The 26,948-nt window shown below is 39.1% G+C and overlaps 1 protein-coding gene across 1 annotated transcript; it reads right to left on the bottom strand.

Moving 5' to 3' along the window:
* Nucleotides 1-1,552: 1,552 nt before the first annotated feature.
* On the bottom strand, nt 1,553-24,981 carry ALX1 (ALX homeobox 1). The gene is made up of 4 exons (XM_032804644.1): nt 24,647-24,981; nt 21,235-21,539; nt 17,131-17,259; nt 1,553-1,873 (listed from the first exon to the last, which is right to left on the bottom strand). The coding sequence occupies exons 1-4, from the start codon at nt 24,870-24,872 to the stop codon at nt 1,553-1,555; spliced, it is 981 nt and encodes a 326-aa protein (XP_032660535.1). The 5' UTR covers nt 24,873-24,981.
* Nucleotides 24,982-26,948: the final 1,967 nt, after the last annotated feature.

Here is a 26,948-nt window from a genome sequence, read left to right as displayed (position 1 = left end):
CATAAGGCATATTTTACAGTTGCCTAAACAGGTCATTAAAATAGCTGCTAAACGTGAGCCTGAAAATTCCCCCTTCCTCTCCCCGCCCCCAATATCCATGGCCAAAATTGAAGAAGCTCATTTTGGCAAGGTAATAAACTTAGGAAACCACAAGTCTATAAATGAATAAAAGGCTGATTTTTTTGTTAAAGACCGTGCATAGGACAACTTTCCTTTCAAATCAGCCAATTTAAAATATTTGCTATAAAAAAATCTCATTTCCAATTGACAATAATGCTTTCAAAGTGAGGCTTATTTACTGTACTTAAGGATTGTGGATTGGATCCTTCTCACATTTAAGTCATTAGAAGCTTGGCCTTCGTCTCAAATAGAAAGAGGAGCACTGTCTATCTCCCTGTAGTTTTGTTTTATTAATACTACTTAGTTCAGTAATGAAAAATGCTTCCCCCCTGCATCCCTTGTTTCGAAGTGGTGGCTTGAGAGAAAAGCAAGAAGCACAGGCTGTGTGGAGAGCTGTATCCTGTTCTAATCACTGCCATGCAAGTCCTTCTTTATTTCAATTAATTTACTTTGCCTTTATGAACTTGAGAGGCTGGCTGTTGCTTTCAAGGAGCCTAACATTTCACTCATCTGAAGGAGCCTGGAATGTGACAGGGGAAAGGGAGGAGAAGTAAATCAAAGCAGATAGCAATTCTCCAGATGTAAAGTATTTTTCTTCCCCCCACCTCCTTATTTTTTTCCCACCAGAAATGTCGAAGTCTGCTGACATTTTAATTCCTTTGTAATATGCAGCGAGCATATAGAGCCCAATCCTGCTGCCATGGAACTCAGTGAGAGTTTTGCCATTGACTTCTGCTCTCAGTGAAACCCACAGCAAATTTCTCATTAAACTCAATGAGAGCAGACTCAAGTCTATATGAGTAAAGGAGCAGACTCACCATTCCATTACACCAGTTTTACAATGGTATAACTCCATTGAACTCAATACATGGGCGTAGCAGAATAATGGATCAGGCCCAAAGCAGCAGCAGCGGAGTGCTCACAGAGTTAGACCTACGATATTTTTTTACAATACGGAGAATCATATGCTTAACACCCCACAAATGTGCTTAAAGATTTACATCACAGCCTTGATTTGACGAATGTATTTTCCTCACCAGACTTCCTCCTTTTTCAGGTATTCATTCATATGGAATTCCTTTTGTACATAGCACTGACATATATCAAAATATAGCCGATGTATTTGTTTAATAGGTTTATTCTTTTTGCAGATTTTATAATCATATTTCATCAACTGGTACAATAGAACATGTTTTAATATAAAATATAAAAAACAAAAAAACAGGGATGGTTGAGATTGGTAAATCTATTCAGATTTATCCTTTAGTTTTATTGTTAAATAATATAGGATATTTATTTAAGCAGGCTTCAATGTATATCCTGACCTCTAGCATTTCCAAACACAGCAGCTTATTGTTGTGTCCTTTAAATATGGGAAATAAGAATGTTTTTAGTTTGCTACTTAAAAAAAAAAAGAAAGTGTGCTATGATATTACATGGCCCAGGAAATATTTGCAGCGTGCTCCTTGGCTTTCATTCGTAGAACTGCAATACTGGAGGACCTCCTTTCAAATTCTGGCTTGGTTTCAAATGCATGTCCGTTGGTAGCCCCAGAAAGTAAAGAGTCAGTGAAAAAGTTGTTTAGGGGCACATGGCTGAATTGGTTCTGGTGGTTTGAAAAGCCTGTGTAGCCAGAATCTGTCCGGGGTGAGTGGGAATAAGGTGTCATACAGGAGGAAGTGTCACGTGGTAGCATGCAGGAAGTGACCATCGAGCTGCTAGCTGCATTTCCTGCCCACAGATTGTTCTGAATCTGGAACATATAAAATAAGATTACATTTAGATTTTTTTCATGTTTTTTTCTTCTTTCTTTGGTGTCCCTCACTAATTCTGCTGTATAATATTAGCAACTACCCTACTAGTGCTATACAATTTCATTGAAAAATACAGTGAAGATACAGCATGGGCAATGCATTAGATCATATGCCAGGGAGCTAGAACTGCGGAACCCTTTCTCGGCTCTGCCAGTGATTCACTTGGCACACTGAACTTAAATATATCCATCTTCTGATGGAGATAAAGAACCCAATTTAATGCCTGTTACAGTCAATGGAAGCCTCCAAATGACTTCAGAAGAAAGGGGCTGTAGAAGTGAAAATATCATTGTCATTATAAAAGCTTTTGATAGTTGAAAATTTGCACTTTGTTTTATTATTATTATGTATTTGTATTGCTATAAACAGGACCCTATTATGCTAGTCATTGTACAAACACAGAACACAAAGCTCAAAGAGTTTACAATTTAAGTATAAGACAAGTAACAGATGGATACAGACAGATGAGGGAGTACAAGGAAACAATGAGCCAATATTGGTCATCATGGTACATAGTGGTCTCAGCACATCAGTCACCTAACTCTTGTAATCTTTTGCATATACATCATGGCAATGGAGAGTTTTTAAGTAAGTATTTAAAGATAAAAATACCAAACATTGAACTGAACAGATAATTTTCTCAAGTGCTTGACTATAAAATATGAAATTTCAGCATCTTGGATAGCTTTGTATAGTTAGTTACTTTAAAACAAACGAATCCAGAAGATACAGACATGAGTCATAACACATTCATGGCTCCTTTCTAAAGTGGTTTCAAAGATGGTTTTTAGTTAAAACTGTCTTTTTCATGATGTTTTAAAACAAAATTACACCCATGAACCTTTTTTCCAGCTCTCTGCCTTAACTGGCTATATAGTGTGGCATTTTTGTTGGAAAACCTTGCATGACAGACTAGGAGACAAACTTTGTGGTTACCGGCAATGTCTGCTGCAGATCTGGAGTAACCGCGTGTGTAGGGTTTGCTGTCTTATGCCTTTTGTGCTTGGCACTCACCTGAAGCCTAATTTTTTAAACATAAAGTACCACTGGTTTCTCCTGTCTTCAGTGTATATATTTATATAATTTATGAATATATATTTTTCATATATTTGTTATTTGTTAGATGGTGGTTTACAAGGATTTTCAAGGCTCAGCACAACTTCTGCCTCCATCTCAGATTGTGTATATTTTTACTGCCCTATCTGTGCACTTTGCTCCAACCAAGACTCACATCCAACCCTTCTTTTTTGTCTTCTCCCGTTCTCTACTTGGCTCCTCCCATCATGCGGCCACCTTATGCATGAATGGGCGACTTGATCTTACAATCCCCCTTTCTTCATACAAGTCTCTCCTTATACAATTAAGGCTTTTCTACACAGAGCTTTAGGCCACACCAGAGGGGTGTAAATTTTAGTCCACACGAGCATATCATGCACTAACAGGCTCAACGTGGACCCTGCTGATACACACTAAAAGTTTTCTAATGCGTGTTAATGTAGTCCTGTTTCAAACTTTACTGAAACAACAATAAATCCACGATAAAGACAACTTTCCCCTCTCATTCACTATGGGGAAAATGCTCTGCCAAGAACTATATCATGCTCTTTTCATTTCCTGTGGTTTCCCCCACACCTTTAAAAATGTGTTTGTACATTTTTATGCTGACTTTAGATTGCAAGCAAATTGGGATATGGCCTGTATCTTTTTGTCTGCTTGTTAAGTGCTATACACACTTATGGTGCTATTTTGGAGTGTCACAAATTGCTCTGTAGGTCACAAAATGAGTTCCCCCATTTTTCCTATCAAATTTGCCATCAGCTGGGAAAAGGGTTAATGAATTAGGACATCCCACCAAAAAAAAAGTTTCACTCCCAAAGTAAAAAATGTTTCTGATGTTTTTTTTCCTCTACTCCTTCATAGCAAACACACACACAAACCACCAACCAGAAGGACAGAGATAAATTATGGTTCACTAAACTCATTTAGTTGAGATCTAGTGTGCAGATATGATGAGGTAATTAAACTCATATTTTAAAAGTTAATATTTTAAATTATAATGTTAGCATGGGTCTTCGGGAGCTGACAAGCTAATTTTGGATCCTTGGCAGCTCCAGAAACAGTGCTAGGAGTCCAAAGAGGCAGCCAAGTGGAAATGTTCTTTCCTGGGCGTCCTGCAGAACACTTGGCGAACAAGGGGCAAATCACACCTATCTTGATGCTCCTGCTCTCTCTCTCTCTCACACAGACAACACACGCACACACACATCCTCCTAAAGATCTGCTCCTACTTAACTCAGGTGGTCTGGTGGGAGGATGGGGGTAAGGGGGAGAACAAGGGATGGAGAGAGCAAAGTGCTTGGGGGCAGGGAGAGATCAGGGATAATTCCTCCTTCCTGTGGGCCTCCTGAGATCAACAGGAGGAAAGAGACCCAGTTACCCTTAGGAGGCTTGTCAGTCCCCTTCCAATTCCTGCTTTTGGAGGATCCCGACCTCACAGAAACATCAGGCCCATAGGAGGCCCACCCCACCCCTACATGGGGCTTGTTATTCCCCAAAGGACCAGTTTAGCCTATTTTAACTTGTCATAAGCTGACAAGCCTACTTTTGCTCCTCAGAGATCAGGAAAGCCAATTTCAGCTCCCGGGGGCTACGGAACCAGCTATGTCTGAGGCAGAAATGTGTGGGTCAGTGCCAAAGCTAGTAAGTGGCTTCCCACTAGCTATTTCTAAGATTTATAGGGAGGGTCATAGGTATCTTTCTTAAGGCTCAAGAAACAGGGTCCATGAATGTCCTAAGGCTTGCAAAATGCAGGCCCTGATGAGGATACAAAGCCCTGCAGGGAGTGGGTTGAGGCGGAAGGGACCATCAGCAAGTCTCATGAAGCCTGTACAGATAAAGGGTAGAACACTCCCTGCAATAACTCTAGGGGAAGATGAAGGTTGGAGAGGGCCCCAATGAGTCTTAAGATTTACAGGATTTGTGAAGTCCCGTAGAGCCTTTTAAAACTGATAGAGACTGGAGACACCACCAAACCTGTTATGGTTTTTACAGATTTGGAGGCCTAATAACTGCCAAGGAGTCTTATGGGATTTGAGCTTCCAGGATTATCTTGATACAAATATAAGGCTGGAAGGGCAAGAGGTCATCTAGTCCTGCGCTGAGTCAGGACCATTTAAACCTTGACCATTCCTGACAGGTGTTTGTCCAACCTGTTCTTAAAAACCTTCAGTACCAGGAATTCCACAGCCTCTCTTTCAAGCCGATGTTATCCATCCATAGAAAACAGTTTTGTCTTTCTAGAGCTTGTGCTAACTCTGGCCTTCTTTATGATCATTCACATTCCACAGAAACAAATCTGCCTTATAAACTCCTAGTTAGACAATAACCTACTGACAGTAATTAATCATTCCCTATTCCTTTTGGGGGGCCCAATCTTCCAAGGTGCTCAGGGTGTTCAGCATCTCATATGCTCAGACTCTATGACAACCAATGACCTAAGTGTCATTAGACACAGAGCTTATGGGCCAGATCCTCTGCTAGTGTAAATTAGCATAGCTCCATTCAAAGCTTTGCCAGTTTATACTAGCTGAGGATCTGTCCCACTGTGCCTACAAAGGTGACAGAAAACTAATTATATACTAATGCTCTATGTGCAATTTTATAGTCTACCTGCAAGCAGAACAAATATGGTGGCTGTTCCAAACATAAGCTATTATACTTCTGAAAGCTCTTAGAAATAGTACATGATCCCCAAAACTACAGTCTCATGAAGCTATTCTTGCAGTACTGTGTTTCCAGTTTGAATGATATTCAAATGTAGAGGAAATTTCACAAAAAAGATGATTTTGTGATGTTTCCAGCCCATAAGTATCCAATCTGAACCTTGCAACCTTTTGAAATTTCCCCATCATTCCCACAGTTGACATACATTAGACAAAATCCCATTTTATCTGTCTTGCCCAATGTTCTTTAAAAAAATCAGGACAAATTCTGCAATTCCATGGGCTGCAGAGGTATGATTACAGCAATAATTTTTCCTGAAAATTGCTTTAAATGGGTAAAACAGACAAGAGGAACTCTGTCCAGTGGTATGTCTTCTACTGTGATGATGAGTGGACTTCAGAAGCTTCAGAGGTTAAGTTTAGATGTTCCTATAAACTTATGTGGTCTGGAAGTATCACAAGTTCAGTACTTGTGAGACTTCTGCTACCTCTGTGTTTGGCATACTATAAATACAGTACCACAAGTTTTCATGATATTTTTATCCTAAACGCGCCCCTTTCAATTTGAGGTTGTACAGGTGTAAGTGAGGGAAGAAATCAGCCCATAATGCTCAAATAGATCTATGCCATGTCAAAAAAATGAACAAACGAATGATTCTTAAAGATTACAAAGTGGTCCCACAGATTCTTTCATCGGAGGAAGGAATCTTAACTACTAGCCTGAATTTGAAAAGCCTAACAAGATCCTGGAAGATGCTTACAGCTTGTCTCATGGGGCAGCTGCACTTTTCAAGTGTATGTATCATGTTTGCTTTATCATCTTATTCTCCAGGTCATTTTTTTGTTCTTTTATGATTGGACATGAAAATTATTCGGCCTTCATTTTAAGTGCTTGAATCATGTTTGATATCACAGCTTCACTATTTAGCGAAAAGGTATTCCATAACTGTCTCAAAGTGAAATTCTAAGTGCAAAATATATCCCAGAGCAATACTTTACAATAAATAGAGCAATACTTTACAATAAACAGAGCAATACTTTACAATAAATAGAGCAATACTTTACAATAAACAGAGCAATACTTTACAATAAATAGAAATGATCAGTGCTTCTTGTATAGTGTACATAGCAGATGTAGACAGGAGGGAAAGGGGACACTGTGCACATGAATTTAAAGAAAATATTTTTCCTCTTAAAATTTTGTGTGATCCATGTACTATATAAAAGGCAATTCAGGGAGGCTGTGAATAAGGCTATACATACTGTACATCTCTGGTTTCTGTTAACATCACAGACAGCTTGAGATTTGCTCTTGTGGTTACCATCAGAAATCACCAGAACCCTTGAATATATTTACCTACCATTTTTATATATATATTTATACACCACCAGCTGGAAAAAAAAGAGTCAGATTTCATGGCTGTGACATCAATATCACTAGGAAAGTCACAGTTGTCATCATAGTTATGATGTCACTTCCTTAGAATAGACCTTCTACTTGACCGAACCGAAGTATGAAGTTAATGAAAGTAATCAGTATTCTGATTGTCTTTCCATGTAAAAATTCCATACTTCTTTGGGTTCAAATCACAGATTTTGTTGTGTAACCTTTGAACAAATCAACGCCTTGTAGCTGAATTGCTCATCTTTAAAGTCTACTACACTTCCTCTATCTCGTCTATTCAGACTGTAAGGTCTATGAGGAAGAAGGTCTTTGTCTCTTACTAATGTGTTATTTTTTTCAGTGCCCAGCATAATGGACCACTGAGATGTTAATTAATAATTAATAAATAAAATAATAATAATAATAATAATATAGTAATGAGCCAGATCCTACCCACTGGGTATGTTCCTTTTGTGCTGCTGAATTATGCAGGATAGTGGGGGATTCCCCTGATGTACAGGGAATGCCCATATGGCAAAAAGTCAGGGTTGTTAGCTCTATGCCACCTACTCTCCCTGTCCTTCTCCCCAGTGTAGATGATATTCCTGGATTGCCACTGCACTTTGGCAACCCCAGGCTGGCAACAAGTTCCTATGGAACTGGTTTAGCCAGGTTAATCTTGCTGCTCTAAACTACACCACAGGTCAATTCAGCCCCTGCTTAGGCCCAGGATCAAGAAAGCAGAAAGCCAGCTTCCCACCCCTTGATCCCTGTGTCTACCACAGCTTGGCCAGACTAAAATGGCCTAGTATTCGAAAGATCATCATTCTTTATTTCTTGTATAGTGTACATCCCAGATGTACTGTAACCCACATAACTCTCAGAGCCAAAGAGTGAAAAGAAAGGCATGATTCGCTGCTATGATATGGTCAAAGGCCATATTTAATACTCTTGGAGAGCACTGTTAAAGGGGAAAATCCCACCTCACACCATTGAGTAACCTTGTAACTAAACTCTAGGTTCACTTTCCCCAAAAAAGTTTAAGGGACTAAGGATTCAGCAAATAATGAGAGAAGAAATGTTGGGACACCAAGGACCAAGTATTTCTAAGTATTAATTGGGTAAGTGAGTATAGTGCTTTTATGGGCTTGAAAAGAAAATTGTATATGTTGTATGACACTATCTAGAACAAACTGGAATGGGTTACGCAGGGAGATCGTGGAATCTCCATCCTTAGAGGTTTTTAAGGTCCGTCTTGAAAAGCCCTGGCTGGGATGATTTAGTTGCTGTTGGTCCTGCTTTGAGTAGGGGGTTGGACTAGATGACCCTAATATTCTATGATTCTATGATTCTAATTGGCACTGGTCAACAGAATTAGCACTAAATAACAGTCACTGTTAGCTACTGCGATTATCTGCCAGTTATATTTAGCCTATAGTTAAAGTCATATAACATGTGGTGTATAATATAAACCACAGGAGAGATTTAATTTGAGCCAATAAATCTGATTATTGTTAATGGGAGTTATCCATTACAATGAAATTGGAATTATGATTCACGGGATTAATAAACAGCATGTGCATATTTATATAATTGCTTACATCCCTGAGTTGCTAACTAGAATATGGGACCTTAAGGTTTTCTGTTGCTGACTAGGTAGTCATAGGATAAAGAAATACACATCATCTAACTTAGCCTGTCTGAGTGTGTTTGCCAGTTCAAGGTAGGGGACAAGCCCTTGTACTTCTTCTGCTCTCTGTTTTTAAGATGTTGCTATCTACTCTCCGCACACTCTCTCTTTTGGACCCCCACAGCTTGTCACTTCTTTTGAAGCCCCAGCTCTCTTTTTGGGATTCCCACTTGCAGTGTGTTAGAATTTCCCTGAAAATCAACTGCACCCAGTGCCTCAGACATGCCTCCATTTCCAGCTCCAGCTGCATTTCAAAGGAGATGCTGTGGCTCCGGAGACAAGGAATCCCAGAGTCTCAGTGACAGAAGAGCAGTCAGCTTAGAAAAAGCAACAAGAATCCATCAGAGGTAACACTGTAGCAACAACAAAGAACAAACAAGAATGGAAGCAGTGGTGTGGTAGCGAGAGAGTGTGGGGTGGGTGGGGGGAAGATATCCCTCTCTATATATCTCTGTGTTTGTAAAGGATGTGATTGAATACAATTATTTATTTATTGGTCTTCTTGCGTTTATAGAGATCATGCCTATGGATTATATTTAAGGTATACAATGTTAAACTATTAGTCTAAGTACTGAACATGAATAATGTGGAATCAAGAGTCAGATTATAACTCTTCATGGGGGAATAAGAAGATGCAACCATGTCCCAGCCTTTGTCCATTTACAACCTAGTACCTGAGCACAAAGACTACTGAAGTTTAGCACAGACAGTGGCATCAGCCTCTCCGAAGGACATGGAGCAATGTCTCCCTCTTCTCACCACCCTCCAACACTGGCTCCATGTAATGGGGTGGGAAGCACATGCTGTATTCTAGACATGGGGGTAGCAGGGCTGTGCACTCTCAGAGCCCTGAAGTTATTCTTTCTGCCTTTAGCACAATGCTTCCAAGGACTGACTGCATCCTCTTCTCCCTATCACAGCGCTGTGCCTTAAAGGCAAAATCTGTATAATCATTTTTAGTGTCAGAGTGTTACTGAGGTCACTTTTTCAACACCAGGGACAGCACTTTTAGCCTCTCAAATTCTAGCCTATGGTATATTTTTATTACACTCTTTAAAAATGATCTGAGCCCTAATGTGCTGCATAAATTAATCCTCTAATGAGGCCAAAAGCTGCTACTAGAGCAGGTCATAAAACAACATATGTGTTGGTTTTTCCATCCAAAATCAAATTTTCCGTACAAACCTTTGTCAAAAATTCAAAATTTGGAAAATTTCAACTCATCCTACAGCTGGCTTTAAAAAAACCTGATGATTTGTTGGGGGAGGTAATGATAACATGGGAAAATTTCAACAAACTCTACTTTTTACTATTTTACCTTAATTTTTCCATGACTATTTTGTCGTACAATATGCTTAACCACAAGCCTGAAGTACAGCTGAACTGCAAGGACTTGTGTCCCAAACGCTACTTGAAGTGCCCACACCTGTATGCTGGTTGCTCCCATTACAGTCAAGGGGAGATCTGAGTGTGCAGACACAAGAGAAGAATTTGAATGATATTGGGGCTTCCGGTTATTTTTTCAACCTTCAGAACAATCATTTTGCACCACAACTTGTGTCAACAGTCAACATACTGCAAAATAGATTAAACTGAATTAGACAGAACAAATAATTATGGTATATAAAAATATCAAAAGTACAATGTCTATTACTATGTTAAAGATTAAGAAGAGTAACTTACTGGCATGGTTGGGCTGAATAATAGATAATTCAGAGCCAATCTTCCACTCAAAATAAGTTGAATAGATTCTTTACTCCCTTAGGAAGAAATCCTTTATATAGTTCACATAAGGCTCCAAATGCATCAAAAATATCATATTGTTACTGTGGGGTGGGGGTCAAGTAGGCAGTGGAAAAGCAGAGCAGGGGGGTCTTCACACCCTCTGTTTTGCTCCAGAAGGATGCTATTGAGTATCTATCTTTGCTGGAATTCAGGTGGGCTGTGTGTGTTTGGAATACAAACCATACATGAATTCAGAGCAGAGATCTGCAGGCTGCAAATCATATAATGCACATTGGCCGCTGATCCTCATGCCACACAGCAGTCAGTGCAACAGATGCCCCAGTGTCCTTAAATTCATGTTGGAGTAAGGAGAAAGATTCCATCCTCCCCAGTCCCTATGTACTTTTCACAGCCAAAATCAAAGGTTGGTAAGTGCGCATCAGTGTAAGAAGGGTTTCACAACTTTATCACCCAATCTAATTATGTGTGTTCCTCCACTCCCACACAACCTTCTTATCTGCATGCATGGCAGAGCATGCCCTGATCTTCAGAGACATCAGTGTCAGAATAATAGTGCTTGAGAGGGTTCATTTAGGGAAAATGAAATGGCTGATCAGTTTACTTTGTATCATTATTTATTGTTCTAGTTGTGGTACCACTAGGAGTGCTGTGATAATGGCATTCATTCTACTTAATGGCACTGTGATTGCAGCCTCTACTCAATTACATTAATGTAATTTAGATCTTGTCTACACTTAATGCTACAGTGGCACAGCTGCATCGCTCCAGCTGTGCCACTGTAGCGCTTCAGGGTAGACACTCCCTACGTTGATGGGAGGGGTTCTCCTATTGGCGTAGGTAATCCATCTCCCCGAGAGGTGTTTTTATGTCAACTTAGCACAATTTACACACCAACTTAGGCTGGTTTAGCTGTGCCATTTTTCATGGATTTTACGTGGATTTTTTCAAACCCCTGAGCGATGTAGTTATGCCAACCTAATTTCCTAGTGTAGACCAGGCCTCATTAACAGTATCAAGTGCAGGCAAGCAGATCACAAATTTAAATCCTGACCAATCTCTAATATAACAGCTGCGTATGTCTCTGTTGCATATTACGTCTGTCTAACCACTTATATAACTCCATCATCATAGCGCCAGAATGTCTCCCAGCCATTTAAAAATAGAAATAACAATAGTAATTTCTCTCTTTCCTCCTTATCTGTGGAAGAAATACCTTGAGTAGTTTATACAGAATGTTGTATGTGTTGTGTGTGTGTGAAGCACTTATGACGGGAAAGAAGCCAAATGAAAAGGTTTGAATGCAATGATTCTAGTGGCTATTATGTCTTCTGGTAGGTTTCATAGGCCAAGTCTACACTACAGCCCCCACAGTAGCACAGCTATGCTGCCATAGCCCATAGTGTGGAGGCTTCCTACATCAATGGAAGGGGTTTTTCCATTGCTGTAGGTAATCCATCTCTTTGAGAGGCAGTAGCTAGTTCAACAGAAGGATTCTTCTGGCAACCTAGCCATGTCTACATGAGGGATTACGTCAACCTAACTACAACGCTCAGGGTGCAAAATTTTTCACAGCCCTGAGCAATGTAGTTAAGTTGACCTCAGTTTTAGGTGTAGACCAGGCCATAGCCTCAGGCCTTGTCTACATGAGTACATTGCACCAGTTTAACTAAAGGAGCAATTTTAAATTGATTTAGGCCTTGTCTATACATACAGCACTGCAGCGGCACAGAGGCAGCTGTACTGGTACAGCTGCTGCAGCTTGTCTGGTGAAGAGGCTCTACACCAACAGGACACAGGAGAGAGCTCACCCATCAGCATAAAAAAACACAAGAGGCATAAGGTACATTGGCAGGACAAGCTCTCCCACTGACATAGCGCTGTGCACACAAACACTTATGCCGGTATGATTTATGTCATTTAGGGAGATGGAGTATCCATATCCCCAAATGATATGCCAACATAGGCTGTAGAGTAGACATAGCCTTAGTTAAACCAGTTCAAAAACTGTGGGGACTCTCATATATCAGTTTAAACTAGTGCTATTTCAATCAGTTTAAGTTGATTAGGAGTCTCCTTAAGAGAAATTGAAAAATACCACTTTTAAACCTAAACAAGAGACCCCATCTGAGTTTAAAAATCAGTTTAAAAAAACAACTGAAATTAAACCTGTACAGCTTTCTCTTGTAGGCAGGCCTTATTCCATATATATATGTGGGTGTGCTTAGGCGTGGATGTGTATATGTATCTATGCAAAGAATACATATAGCAGTAAGGTAGCAATACTTACTTAATGTTCCGCTATCAGGATTTCTAATATAAAGCTCTATTTTTAGGAGTTTATAACTCAACCCAGTGATAAAAATTTCCTCCAGGCTGAAACTTGGCAGACATGACCTAAGCCTGGGAAAGAATTTTTCACAAGATTCATGAAAAAAACAATAATCAGGTCAGCCATTTTGAACCAGTCAGGAAGTATACAACAAACATTTTCATTGGCTTCAGTTTTTCTTTTGGCATTCTCCTAGACCTCAAAAGAGCTTCATTTAAATATAAATACTAGCAATAACTGCCAAGCAATTATCACATCGTGTGGATGAAACATTCTCTATATTTAACAATATTTTAAATAACTAAACTATGGCTAGTTTTAAAATATACACTTTTAGCGCACACATTTTAAGTTGCTCACTGAGCATCCCAGAGAGGTGTATGCATAGTTCTAGGATCTGCTATTACTGGAAATCTGCTGGTCAGGAAAGATTGCAAATGAGACTGTGCTGAAAGAAACTGTGCTTTAGAGGAGCTAGCATGGTGTAGTGGATAGCGCAAGGGACTGAGGTTCTGAAGATATGGATGCTAATCCCAACCTTGCCACTCACCTCCTGTGTGATCTAGGGCAAATCGCTTCACATCTCTGTGCTTCAGTTTCCCCTCCTCACTCATTGTCCATCTTGTCTACTTAGATTATAAACTCTTAGGGGCAAGGACTATCTCTTATGTGTATGTACAATGCCTTACACACTGGGGCCCTGATGTCCATTGAGGCCCCCATGTGCTACTATACTATGAAATAATACTAATGCTCTGGAAGCCTCATTTCCTAACATAAAAGCATTCAGGTCTGTCTAAGGCCAGGTCTACACTACGCGTTTAAATCGATTTAAAGAGCGTTAAATCGATTTAACGCTGTACCCGTCCACACTACAACGCCTTTTATCCTAACATAAAAGCATTCAGGTCTGTCTAAGGCCAGGTCTACACTACGCGTTTAAATCGATTTAAAGAGCGTTAAATCGATTTAACGCTGTACCCGTCCACACTACAACGCCTTTTATGTCGATGTAAAGGGCTCTTTAAATCGATTTCTGTACTCCTCCCCGACAAGAGGAGTAGTGCTAAATTCGATATTAACATATCAGATTACAGTTAGTGTGGACGGAAATCGACGTTATTGGCCTCCGGGCGGTATCCCACAGGCACCACTGACCGCTCTGGACAGCAATCTGAACTCGGATGCAGGGCAGGTAAACAGGAAAAAGCCCCGTGAACTTTTGAATTACATTTCCTGTTTGCCCGCGTGGAGCTCTGATCAGCACGGGTGGCGATGCAGTCTCAAATCAAAAAGAGCTCCAGCATGGACCGTACGGGAGATACTAGATCTGAATCGCTGTATGGGGAGACAAATCTGTTGTATCAGAGCTCCGTTACAGAACACGAATGCCAAAGCGTTTGAAAAAAATCTCCAGGATACACAGCGCTGCGTGACAAGCGTAACGGGAAGCCAGAGACTCAAATGGAACCGTGCTCATGGATGGAGGGGTACTGAGGACTCCAGCTATCCCACAGTCCACAGCAGTCTCTGAAAAGTATTTGCATTCTTGGCTGAGCTCCCAATGTCTTGTAGGTTCAAACACAGTGTCTGGCGTGGTTCAGGGAACAGCTCCTCAGTTTCTTCCCCCCCCACCACGTGAAAGAAAAGGGAAGAAATCATTTCTTGACTACTTTCAATGTCACCCTATGTGTACTGAATGCTGCTGTAGACAGATCGATGCTGCAGCAGTGAAGCAGTATCCGCTCCTCTCCCTCTCCCCTCCCGGTGGTAGACGGTGCAATAGGACTGAGTACCGTCCTCCCATGAATAATTGCTAACATGTTGAATCGAGGCCAACATTGCTGGTTACTCCCAGTAGATAGGACAGAAGCTAAATAACCAGCTTCATCATAGCAACTGGGGGCTTCAGCCCCTCCCTTTCCTGTGTAAAGAAAAGATTCTGTACTGCCTGGACTGTCATAGCAAGCAGCATGCTGGGGCTCTCTCCCCACACCGCTTAATGTCCTGCTGGACTATCATCTCGCCGGGAGGCTGCCTCCCCTCATTTTATGTCACTAAACACTCAGTGTTTCTTATTCCTGCATTCTTTATTACTTCATGACACAAATGGGCAGGACACTGCACGGTATCCCAGGAAGGTTGGGGGAGGAGGGAAGCAACGGGTGGGTTGTTGCAGGGGCACCCCTGTGATACTGACACGGAGCAGCTGTGCTCTGATACACTGGTCCTCTAATACACTTGCCCCTTATTCTAGGCAGGACTGACTCTATTTTTAGAAACCATAAGGGAGGGATTGACTCAGTCCCAAGTGAGTCAATCCCAATTTTGCTTTTGTGTTGCGCCCCGCCGATTTCAGCCAGGGGCACTCATGATAGCAGCGGACAGTACAGAGGGGGAGAGATAACCGTCATCTCATTGCCAGTTTTCTCCGGCAGTAGACGGTACAGAACGACGGTACCATCTCTTGCTATCATTGCAAAAGCAAGTGAATGCTGCTGTGTAGCGCTGGAGTATCGCCTCTCTGTCTCGCGGCATCCAGTACACATACGGTGCCGGAAAAAAAAAAAAAGCTGAACGGGCTCCATGGTTGCCGTGCTCACAATGCAACGCTTCAGAAATCGACGTTAGCCTCGGACCATGGATGCACAACGCCGAATTACTGTGCCTAGTGTGGCCGCATGAAATCGAATTTATAATATCAGTTTTATAAAACCGATTTTAGCTAATTCGATATTATCCCGTAGTGTGGACGTGGCCTTAAATCAGTGTAAACTGATGAGCTGACAGAGATTCAGCAATCCTAGTAGCACAAGAACACATTGGCATTGAGGGAAAGGGGCAGGTGTGGCTCAGGGTGTCCAGAAAAGCTTTGCTTTTTTTTATTGTGAAGTGGAAATTAGAAGGAAGACATGAAGAGGAGTGAGTACAAAAATAGAGGTACTCCAAAGCCTAAAAGAAAGGGGCCAAGGAGCAAAGGGAGGAATGGGACAGGGGATAGACAGCAAGCGGGATAGGAACAGTATGAGAGGGAAAGAGAAGAGAAATAAATGGAGGAAGTCGATAACAGGTGAAAAGGGTTTGATCATCTCTTCCCCCTCCTCTCCTTCCCCCCAGTCTGACCCTTAAATTACTTAATCATAAACTGTGTGCTTGTGAGCAGTCTTACTGACTTCAACGGGACTGCTCATGTGAGTATACACTAATGCACGTGCTCAAATGGTTACAGAGTCAAGGCCAAGCTGCCTAGTGATCATGTAATGAAAGCTCTGTTAATAAAGTAGAGTGACAACTGCAATTCTGAATTTCCTGACTTCATTGTTAATGCTTGTTGGTGTTCTTTTTTTAATGAATATATAGTATAGCTTATGTAGGGGTGTTTGTATGTGATCATATATATGTACAAGAAGTGAAATCCTGGGCCTATTATATTCAGTGGCCCAACATCCATTGATTTCCCAGTGTAACTAGGATTTCACCCATGTGTGCATGTGCATGTGCCTATGTATATAGATTGCACACATAGACCCTATGTATCAAATACATGCAGGAAAAGAAAGAAAAACGCACAAAGCAAAGTTATTGCCCATTGTTTAAGAACAAATCAACCTCCATAACTTATGGAAAATCAGGCATAATAGAAATGCAACATCTTATAAAAAGCCTTTTCTCATCTAAAAAAACCCCAAAAACCTGTAAATGTATTGTGAAAGCTAATTATTCTGTATAAACAGTTGAAGTGTTGGTCATAATGGCAGCTCTGTTGGATACAAAGTTTTTTGGCATTTATAAACAGTGTAAAAAACAAAGTATGGTCAGCGGAAATGAAAATATACTGTAACTGGTTAGAAGGGCGGGGGGGAATAAAGGAAAACAGATGCCTTGGCTAAGACTGATGGTTTCATGGTGCTTTTGTTCAAGAAGGGCTAAGGCTCACCAAACAAAGCCCAAAAGATATTATGCCATATACAGTGTTATGCCATATACAATGTTATATTTATCTGACTAGTTAACAAAGGTAAAGAAACTGAAAAGGGAAAGTGTGCAGGAATTAAAGTCCAAATGTAGTGCACTTGCTGGCTATTTGTTTCTAGGTCTTTGCATGCATGAAGTCATACAGAAATGATATTTTAAAATGAAGAATGTTAAAAGAAAATCAAATCAGTAGAGTCAGAAATAAAATCAACATGGACTCAAATGTCTCAGTGAAGGGTAATGACTGAATATTTTCATTATGCTACAATTGTACTATTTTTGAGCACTTTTACATTTAAGCATTGGCATGAGGGGGGAACAAAGGTGTTGTTCTATGTTATTTACTGTACCTGTGGGTAGCTGTCAGTCCGTGGTAGAACAGATATATCATAGGTCGCAGCAAAATGGCTTTTAGCTTGCTGGATCTGGCCATAGCGTTCTCTTTTTCTCCATTTGGCTCTTCGATTTTGGAACCAAACCTACATCAAGAAAGCAAAAAACAAGCACGAAGCTATTGAAAAGTCTTTCCTGAAACCAAAAGACTTAGGAAGGCAACTTCCAAAATTTTCATGCTTCCCCAAAAGGAAACTTTTCTCACTGAAAAGAGGAAGTTCACTGCCCCCTCTCACCCCAGACTCTTTCTCTATAAGGTCTATTGAAGTGAATTCTGGCTCTTTGAGGTGTGTTTACAGGAAATCTATTTTTCCCCTACTGACTGAAGGAAAGAGACAAAGAATGATCAGCACTTAAGGTACATGATGTTATATATCCCAATTATTTTGGGCAGTCCACTCAGATAGCAGCAAGTCACACCTAAAAAGTCCCTTTGCTTATTATTAGTTTCATACAGCCAGTAGATTGTTATGATTGGCTAAACACTTTATGTTAAGAGGTGGTATATAAACTTTATCTGGAGCAATAAGAAAATGATGGAGGAAGCTGGCTAACAGCATCGGTGAGCTTTGCTGTATAATGGAGAGGATCTTGAACCAGCCAATAAACAGTCATGGGGCAAAGGCTGTTCTTTATAATAGGATCCAGTGGATAGTCCTGGCAGCAGGCACAAAACAGCTCAGTGAAAAGAAATATTACGTGTACTGTGAGATGGGTCCTGTTTGGAACACTGGAGGTCTGGGAAGGAAAGGAATTTCATTTCTAGGTTCACTTAGGGTCTGATCAAATGCTCACTGAAGTCAATGGAAAGATTAATTTAAATGGCCCTTGGATTAGGCCCTTAGTTATTAAGGCATTAATGTATCTAACTCTGTGAGTATTTATATTGTACTCAGCACAGTATTGTCTGAGAAACTAATATGAGTCCACCATGTTGCACCTTGTGACTGGTGTCTAAAGATGGGGGTTCACCTTGTGATGTATAATTAAAGCTTCACTCTATTTTGAAGTTTAGTTTGAAGTGCCTAGAAGAGTTTATATGGCTCCTTCGTAGCCTGCTACAAGCTGAACCAAAATTACTATTCTGAGGGCTCTATTGTGCAATCCAGATTCATGATGGTGAACACTTGCTCATGAGAGTCAGCTCACAGAATCAAAGGGACTGCTAATTTGAAAGTGTTCATCAACAGAAATAAGAGTTGCCGAGTCAAGCCCTTATTGTTCTGTTATGGATAAATTCATTCTGATACTTGTTAATAAAGTTATCATGTTAGCAAAACTAATGATACTAGTTGTATTGAGGATCCCCAGTCACAGACAATGACCTCATTGTGCTAGGCATTGTACAAACATAGAAAACAAAAGATGGTACCCACCTGTATACTAAGGGATGCTTCATTATACTGGATACCACGGTATTTAAAATAAAGTTATATGGTATTAGACTCTAGAATAGGGCATGGAGCTGTCTTTAGGTTGAGCAGAAAGTCTCATGATGAGGAAATAATTTAAAGACTCATCTGTCATTAAAACATAACATCAAAATGAGAGTTACTTGAAAAATTTTCTAGTTGGTTTTAGTGCTTTTAATTCTTAGGGATTTTTGCCTGGTCCTCTGGGACTCTTACCACTCCCTTGATATTGTCTGAACAGCAGGGGCATATTATTGGTCAGTTTAATTTCTAACTACTTATTGCAAATTGAATATGGCAATCTTGAAAAATGTATCCAGAAATCAAAACAAGGCACAGAATACCTGTTGAGCATATTTTGTATGAACCTTGTTGGTAAATTTGTATTATCTATCATGCCTGGGGCTCAGCAATATATATATATATATATATATATATATAGTATTTTTTTCCTGCTGTCTCCACAGGAGGCACCAAGAACATGCTAAGGGAATTTAGTAATGAGGCTCTTTCATTGAAAAAAGACCTTGACAATCTCCTTAAAATGAGTGCCAATTACTGCACTGACATGCAGCAGGAAAGAGAACTTAGATAAATTAGGTTCAGGTTGGCTCTCTCTGCATGTACGCAGGACACAAATTAAACTAGATCTTGATGAAATGGCGGTGAACAGAAATGTGGGTAGCGTATCCAGCTGATCATTCCACTAAAGTAAATAAAACAATTTGTTTGAATTTATAGTAACTAAACTAGAAACAAAAAGCCCACTTTTTTTCTTCTTTGACAATCCCCCAGAATGTTTCTGTTTACATCACTTTACTAGAAACTGACTCTTGGCAAAGATAAAGTAACCATTTGCCTACACAAAGTAATGCAAAACTGCTGCTTGTTATCCTTACATTGCCAGATGCTTGCCCCTAATGATGCAAGGCCTTTTAAACTGCTTAATCCTATGATGGAATACTATTGCTACTCAGGATCAACATGATCACCATTTCCTTTCATATTCCTTTCTTATTTAGCTTCTCAGAAATGCAGATATTGGTCATTTTCTACGTGAGGGAAAATATTTGTAAACAAAATAGAAAACAAATATTGTCAGAAAGCCTGTTATTCAGATATACTGTGCTTTGTGCTGTTAATTCTTCAGTTGTCCTACTTTTACTTCAAGAAGCTTATGTAACTGTGAAAAATTATGATCAATTTCCCAACCTGAAACTATTAATTTGGACCCCATTATTCCATCCTAATTCTAAGCGAGCCCCAATGGCCCCAAAATAACATAACTGAAATAATAGAAAGCCACGGTGGTCTTAATGGCTTATATGTGTTTGTTTGAAATCTAAGCAGAGATTTGTTGCAAAAAGTAATGACCAGAAGTCACTCCCAAAAAGCTCTCTAAATTTAAAAAGATGACTGATTCTCCAGGGTTTATTAAAGAGTTAAAAATCCCTGGGCTAAATTCTCTTCACTTCAGAGATATTGCATGGGTGCAAACAGAGGGAATATCTGGACCCAGTTTTCAGATGACAACAATGCCTATATCACTCAGCTGAATACAGACAGGCAAATGCCATTTATTTTATAAAAGTTAAGTCATTTAAATAGTTTATAAAAGTGATCTTTGTTTAATTTTCAGTCGTGTGCATGTGAACTGGCTTTTATTTCTTTATAAATTACAGGTTGTGAAGTTGTTAATACGTAAAGTGATTAAACTCAAAAAAGTTACTCCTGTTCTGGGATATTCAACAGGCCTGATATTCCCTAAACTGTAAAAAACAGGGACTATCAATGAAACCAGTAAGATCTCTAAAAACAGAATGAACTTTTATAATGCAACCACTGTATATAGTTGACAGCTAAACCCATCCTTTGAAAGTAAAATTCAAAAGATCTCAGAGTTTTTGTCAGCTTTTCTACACATTTAACACCTTTTCTCATCATTGTACATGTACACATGCAAATATTATACAGATGTATTAAATCAGTTATGTGCATGACTAAGATATAGACATGTAATGCTAGCTAATTAATTGTTCAACAATAAATGTTCCTAAGAAATTAAAATAATCTTGAAAATTGATCATACAATAAGTGAAAGAAACTAGGTTGCAATCCTGCAAGGTATTGAGCAGCCTCAACTCCCAGTGATATTAATGGATCAAGCCCTTTCTGTCTATACATATTGTTTCACTGTTTACTCTTTGAAACAAAATATAAGGAATTTGATTACTTTAAATCTGTAATTTGTGTTCAATAATAGAATTGGCGTCCACTGCAGTCCAATTTGTTATGATGATACTGCCAAACTATTATGCACTTTGTATTACACTGTTGGGAACTTTTACATATTAACACCATATTCATGTGCTGCCTGAAATTTTGACAGAGAAGTGAAGTTATCAGAGACTGAAACTCCATATTTCTTTCTATTTTTCCTCTTATATGCAAGTTTCCCAGACAGTGAAACTTAAATATTAACAAGTTATTTTGCCTATGTAATGAAGTGGCTCCTCTTTATAGAAAAACATAGCAAAATATATTCTGTTTCATGCAACATTATGAACTTTTGTACAACCCCTAAAGTGCTGTTGATCAGTTTTCAGGATGTTTAAATTGTCCGGTGTGATGTCTAAATTAGGTACCTACCTGGACTCTGGCCTCAGTGAGCTCTGTTCTCAGAGCTAGCTGTTCTCTTACATATACATCAGGATAATGTGTTTTCTGGAACACTTTCTCCAGTTCCTCCAGCTGTAAACTGGTAAAGGTCGTCCTGTGTCTCCTCTTCTTACTGCTGGAGACATTGCTGTCACACTTATCTCCCAGTTCATCCAGTTCTCCCTTCTCCTGCATCCCTTTCACTGGAGACATCCTAAGACTGTTGCAATTATCCATGGGCCTATTCAGCTCTGTGTGAAGAGGCTGTCCTTCTACTTTAGTAATCCCATAGTTCACTGTACATAGGAGGGGAAAATAAGCAGTTAAATGGGCTTTTAGAGCTGAGAATTTTTAGAAAACTTCCATAGGGAAGTTGATTATATGCAATGATGTGTTGGAATGTGATACAATTGGCAAGGAATCCTGTAATTTTTTTTTAATTGATGCCATTATTGATGCCTATGGAATTTTTGCAAAGATATGTTATCTAAAAATATTGTTTGAACTTTTTTGATGTGAAGATAAAGAAATCTGCATAAGTAAATTACCTATTTCTTATATATTGCAAATAAAATACATAATAGGCAGTATACAAAATCTGATTAGAGTTGCATAGCCACAGAATTCTAATGTGAACTAGATTTTGATTTAAAATAAATGGCACAAAAGCTGCTGAAAAATGTGATTTTAAACTAAGGTTGCTGTTAAACTAACCCCAACATAGTTCTATGAAAAAATCAAAATAATTATATAGAACAAATTAAATATTTATAAATTGACTAATCAAGAACCACCCAATTGAGTAAAACTAAAATTTGACATAGTGCACAAACCAAACAGATTTTTAAATATTCTTGGATTTGTGAGATGGAATTGTTTCCAATTAAGACTGTTATGATTACAAAATATAGGGGAGTTCTGTAAAATGTTAATAAGTTAAAAGAACTTATTTCATATATTTTGTATTAGTGTTACAGGAACTATTTATCTTTCGGGTAAACACTAAATGACAGCAATAAACATTAAAATAATTGTCTTTAGTTTCTAAATAAGAAATAAAAAACATTTGATATTTTTGCTAAACATGTCACATTGCATGGATAACTCATACAACATGTTACAAGATTTGAAAGATCCTTTTTTTGCTCTCACAGACAAGAGTGAAAATTGAAAATCTACTGCAGTAAAACTTTATAAAGGATGGCATCAGGCACATGATTTGGAGCTTGTTTTGTGGTTCTCTGCCATGCTCCATAATTTTCTTAAGAACCATTGATGCTTATCTCTTCATTCAGGGTGATTTTAACCAAGCATAATTTTTTAGATCCCCGATTCCAATACACAGATTAATAATGCAATAAAACCCCAAACATAAATTAAGCAAGCTAATTAAAAACAATCACACTCAGTAAATCAATATACTGTAGTTTTCCTAAACCATACTTGTTCTTGATACTTTCAAGAGCAAAAGATTGCCATTGGTCCCTTTAAGATTTCTCACATAAAAAGAATTATCTCCAAAAATCTTTCAATACATATACGAAGTACAGCAAATTTGATATATTATTAATCCTCGTATTGTACTTTGCTGATTTGTAGCCATATATAGGAACTTTCTACTAAATCAAGGGGTTTTTTTAGTATTATTTTTATAAATGCTAAACTACATACGAAGAAAATATTGAATTAAAATGTCAAAATTGTAAACTGTTCATTAAAAAAATAAAAATAAAGTGCACCATATTTTCTTTTGCCTAGATTCCAGAAATATAAACTATATTTATTAATTTAGTCAAAATAATCAAAAATATGTGTTATAATTTTTAGCTGTAAAATAAACATTACAATTATAAGTGAGTTGCCCTAGTGTACTGAAGTACTATTAGTCCAAATAACTATTTGAAAGAAATGTAAAAAAGTGTTATTCAATGTCAGCTTTTGAAATAAAGTATAAATAGAATATATTTTAAATGACCAGTCTGAAATAAAAGATTGGAAATGTTCACAATAAAAATATTATATAGAATATAATAATTAACTACAACCCAAATACATTGTACCTAACGTTTGGGAAGTGAAAAAAATTATTTCCACAAAGTGAATAAAATATTAGAAAACTACGTATACTTTAATCATTTTGGTACTCAACATTTGCAGTAAGGTGTTTGGCAGATCTGAAACCTCGTTAAAATAAATGGGTTTGTTATAAATATCTCACATTTATTGGTTTGTTGTTTTAAAAGAACCCTCACTTGCAGGTTATGTGCTGTATACAAGGAGACACAAAAATCCTCCTGGAATTGCAAAAGTGCTTTAACTGTCTTGAAATGAAATGATGGGGTTTGTATTCGGTCGGTTACAAGATAGAAAAGATAGATGGTTTGTTTTGATAACATTTTGACTTTGGAAGGCTTTTGTATTGGAGCTGAAGACTTTACCAAACAGTTACCACTAAGAAATGTCCCTGTAGAAGCTTGAAATCTGTAGTGGGTCTTTTTTTTTTGTGGCGATTAAAAGTCAGTTTAACAGACTGTAGAGCAAGCCAGATCTGAGTCACTAGAGCATTTGTTGCTAGGTTAAGAATGCTTCTAGACACCGCACCAGATGTTATTGCAAGTTTAGCTATTTCGTCTCTTTAGTACATTAGAAGATAGTCTAAGCTAAAAGGTAGAATGACCAAACACGCTTTAAGCTAAAAGATGCACTGATTATAGACACATACGAAGTGCGTCTCTATAATATAACAGCACACCGCTATATATGATCATTACATTCTAGCTTGAACTATATATAAAAGAGAATAAATCTGACCGTGTGCGCTGTACACATTACACATCAATCAACGGTTAACATAGAGACATTTTCTATTATAAAATCTCCAAATTTAGCTGCATCCTGTAACGAAAAGAACTGTTTAAAAATGTTCAACATTTCTGTTTGGCTCGACTGTTTTTTGGCTAGAAATCCTTCAGGGGATTCTATGGGACTCTCTGAATGGGGGAAGGAAGGAGAAAGTCAGTACTGTTTACTGCAATTCGGATTGTGATTCTAGTTCTAGTTGAAAGTTTTGAGTTTAGGCTGTGTCTTCCGGAAACATTTAAACTATGGTGCGGTAGAACCCAAAGCGAAAGCTTCGCCTGTGTGCTGCCGGAAAGGGAGGCTGAAGCCTAACGAAAGGGGCTCTTTAATTAATATATTTGCTTAAAAGATCAGTTAAAAAGCGTGCGACCGATCCTCCACCGGAACGTGCTCCGGATCCACCGCACTTTAGTTGCTAAGTGCACCAGTTAAAGCTTCCTCTATTGTCCTCGGATAAAAGGAATGAACCTGGGAGGGGAGACGCGCCGATTCCCCTGCTCTGCGAACGAAGAATAGCGCTAAGTAGTCCTACGGGGAGACTCACCATTATTGTCCCGGCAGGGAGATGTCCTCTCGAGCCTCACATGATGCTCAGCCCTTTGCAGAGGGTTGAAGGCCTGCACGCATTTACTGGCTGAAGTTTTGCTGTAAAAGGACTCATTGTCCAAAGTTTCCATAACGTGCTCCAAAGTGCCTCCTGCTCCCATGTAAAAGTCACTGTTCTTAGTCGGCTGGCTCTTCAGGGCAAACTTTTCGCTCAGAAAATCCATAATCCTCTAAAGCTGCTTGGGAGCCTCTTCCCTAGACAGAGGCTGGACTGTGAGCTGGGGTGAGGGGAGGGAGGGGAGAGAGAGACACCTCCAGAGCTCAGGGAGCTGCTTTGCCTCTGAGCCTTTGATTGTCTTGTCTTGAAAGGGGGAACCCGAAGTTGCTCTTATATCTTGAAGCTCAGCAGGGCTCCTTGCGCAACCTCCCATTTCTAATGAATATGAAAATAGGCAACCAGTGTAACTCCACCCCAGATCCCTCTAGACCTAATCCCAACACTGGAGGGAGATCCAGGCCCACTTTCGACAGACAGATTCATTTCAGACGGACACACAGACGGGCTGGAGGGTGGGGGCAAACGGATTGAAAGAGACATTTCCCCCACCTCGATGGATTCGCATTTCTCCAGGGATTCTGGAAAATGTGCTAATTCCCCCTCCCGCTTCTCCTCCCCGAAAAGTTGAGAGCAATACATTTTCAGAGGCAAATTCCATTCTAACAGGCTTTTATTTAATCTATTGGAACGACACAGAGATAGGACTATATATGATATGGAGCTGTTAAATTAACAACCGGGGTTTCTTCCGCTTCTTATTCACACGGATGGGGAGTTTGATCGCAAAGTAAGAAAACGAAACGCTCTGGGGCTTGTTTGGGTTGTGTGAACGGGAGAATCGAAGGAATGAAAGAAAACTAGCTCCTCCATCCCTTATATGTTACTTGCCGTACAGACTCGAAATCTGGTTTTGTGCATGCATATAAAGAGACTAAATGTTTCCCTTATCTTAAGCATTCTAGATCTTAAAACATTTAACGACTTTAAGGGGTGAAAAAATCACATTTGAAAACGTCTAGTCGCCCCTTTAATGCTTCTTGGGGAAATGATCGCCGAGTCACAGCAACAAAAATAGGATTAAAAGAAGAGAGAACATCTATCTGAAAAAGAGGTTTACCATAGACAAAGCATGTACATCGCGAAGCTTTCAACTTTCTTGTTTTTCTTTCCGTTGCATAACGGGGACGATTCAGAACAGAAAAAGAGAGAGATTTACATTTTGAAGACAAAAAATATTTAGAGATGACCCTAATCAGGAGAGAGCGGAAAATTGCCTTTTTCTGCTCTTTCGGTCCAATTATGATCTAATTATTTAATCATCAGAGAAGCTTAGATTCCACCTTGCAACACTCCTCCTCTCAAAGAAATCGATATTTCAGTGATAAGAGTCTCTTCTGTTCTTCCAGATTGGATTGTCTTCAAAATCATGTTCAATGTTTCACATGTATATGCCATATCATCAGTTTTAAGCCCAATTTTCCATTGAGATCGATGCGGACCTTTTAAAACACATGACACTATGTGAGCTATATTTACTAACAGTACATCTTATAGAGTCGATCACTGAAAAACTGCGGAAACAGAACAAGAAAAAAGTCCCTAATTTTCACATTAGTATTAAAAGTACCCACACCAGAGGTGTAACTTATTAACACCAGAGGTGAGGACTAGTCAGCTTTCCCTGTCTTTCTTTTTAAGGCTATTTGAAAATGTAGCTCCGTCAAACTAAAACATGGACCCTCTTTCGTCTCCAAAACTGCTGTACAAATTACGATTTTGTGAGCTGTTGAAGTATAGGTATGTGAATGGATTGATTTGGTTGCTGGTAGACCTGTTAGTAGTAAACTAGATAGACAAGCTAGGGCTTGAAGTGAACAACATCGAGCTACTCGAGTGACCTGAATATTCAGCAGGAATTATTTTCTTCCTTCCGAACAATCCTTTCCCCCCCTTCTTGTCTTGTTATTAATTGTCCCACTTTGCTGAGGGGAGGGCGGGGCGGCAGTTAAAGGAAAAGGGAGAAAACCCTCATTTTAAAGCATTTCCTCTCTGCTATTCTCTCATCTAAATAGATTGAAGTTTTAAAAAAAACAACAAAAACCCATTACAATGAACATCCCTGCTTGCTTTTAAGCCAGAAGGGTACCAGAACTGTAGGCAAGCCCGATTTAGTCTCACGTCGAGATATATTTGTCCATGTCTAGGGTATCTAGCTAAAACCCTACAGGCGTGTGCGTTCCTG

Source organism: Chelonoidis abingdonii, chromosome 1 (genome assembly GCF_003597395.2).
Source record: "Chelonoidis abingdonii isolate Lonesome George chromosome 1, CheloAbing_2.0, whole genome shotgun sequence".
In the NCBI taxonomy this organism is placed as follows: Eukaryota; Metazoa; Chordata; order Testudines; family Testudinidae; genus Chelonoidis; species Chelonoidis abingdonii.
This window is presented reverse-complemented; position numbering and strand designations above follow the sequence as displayed.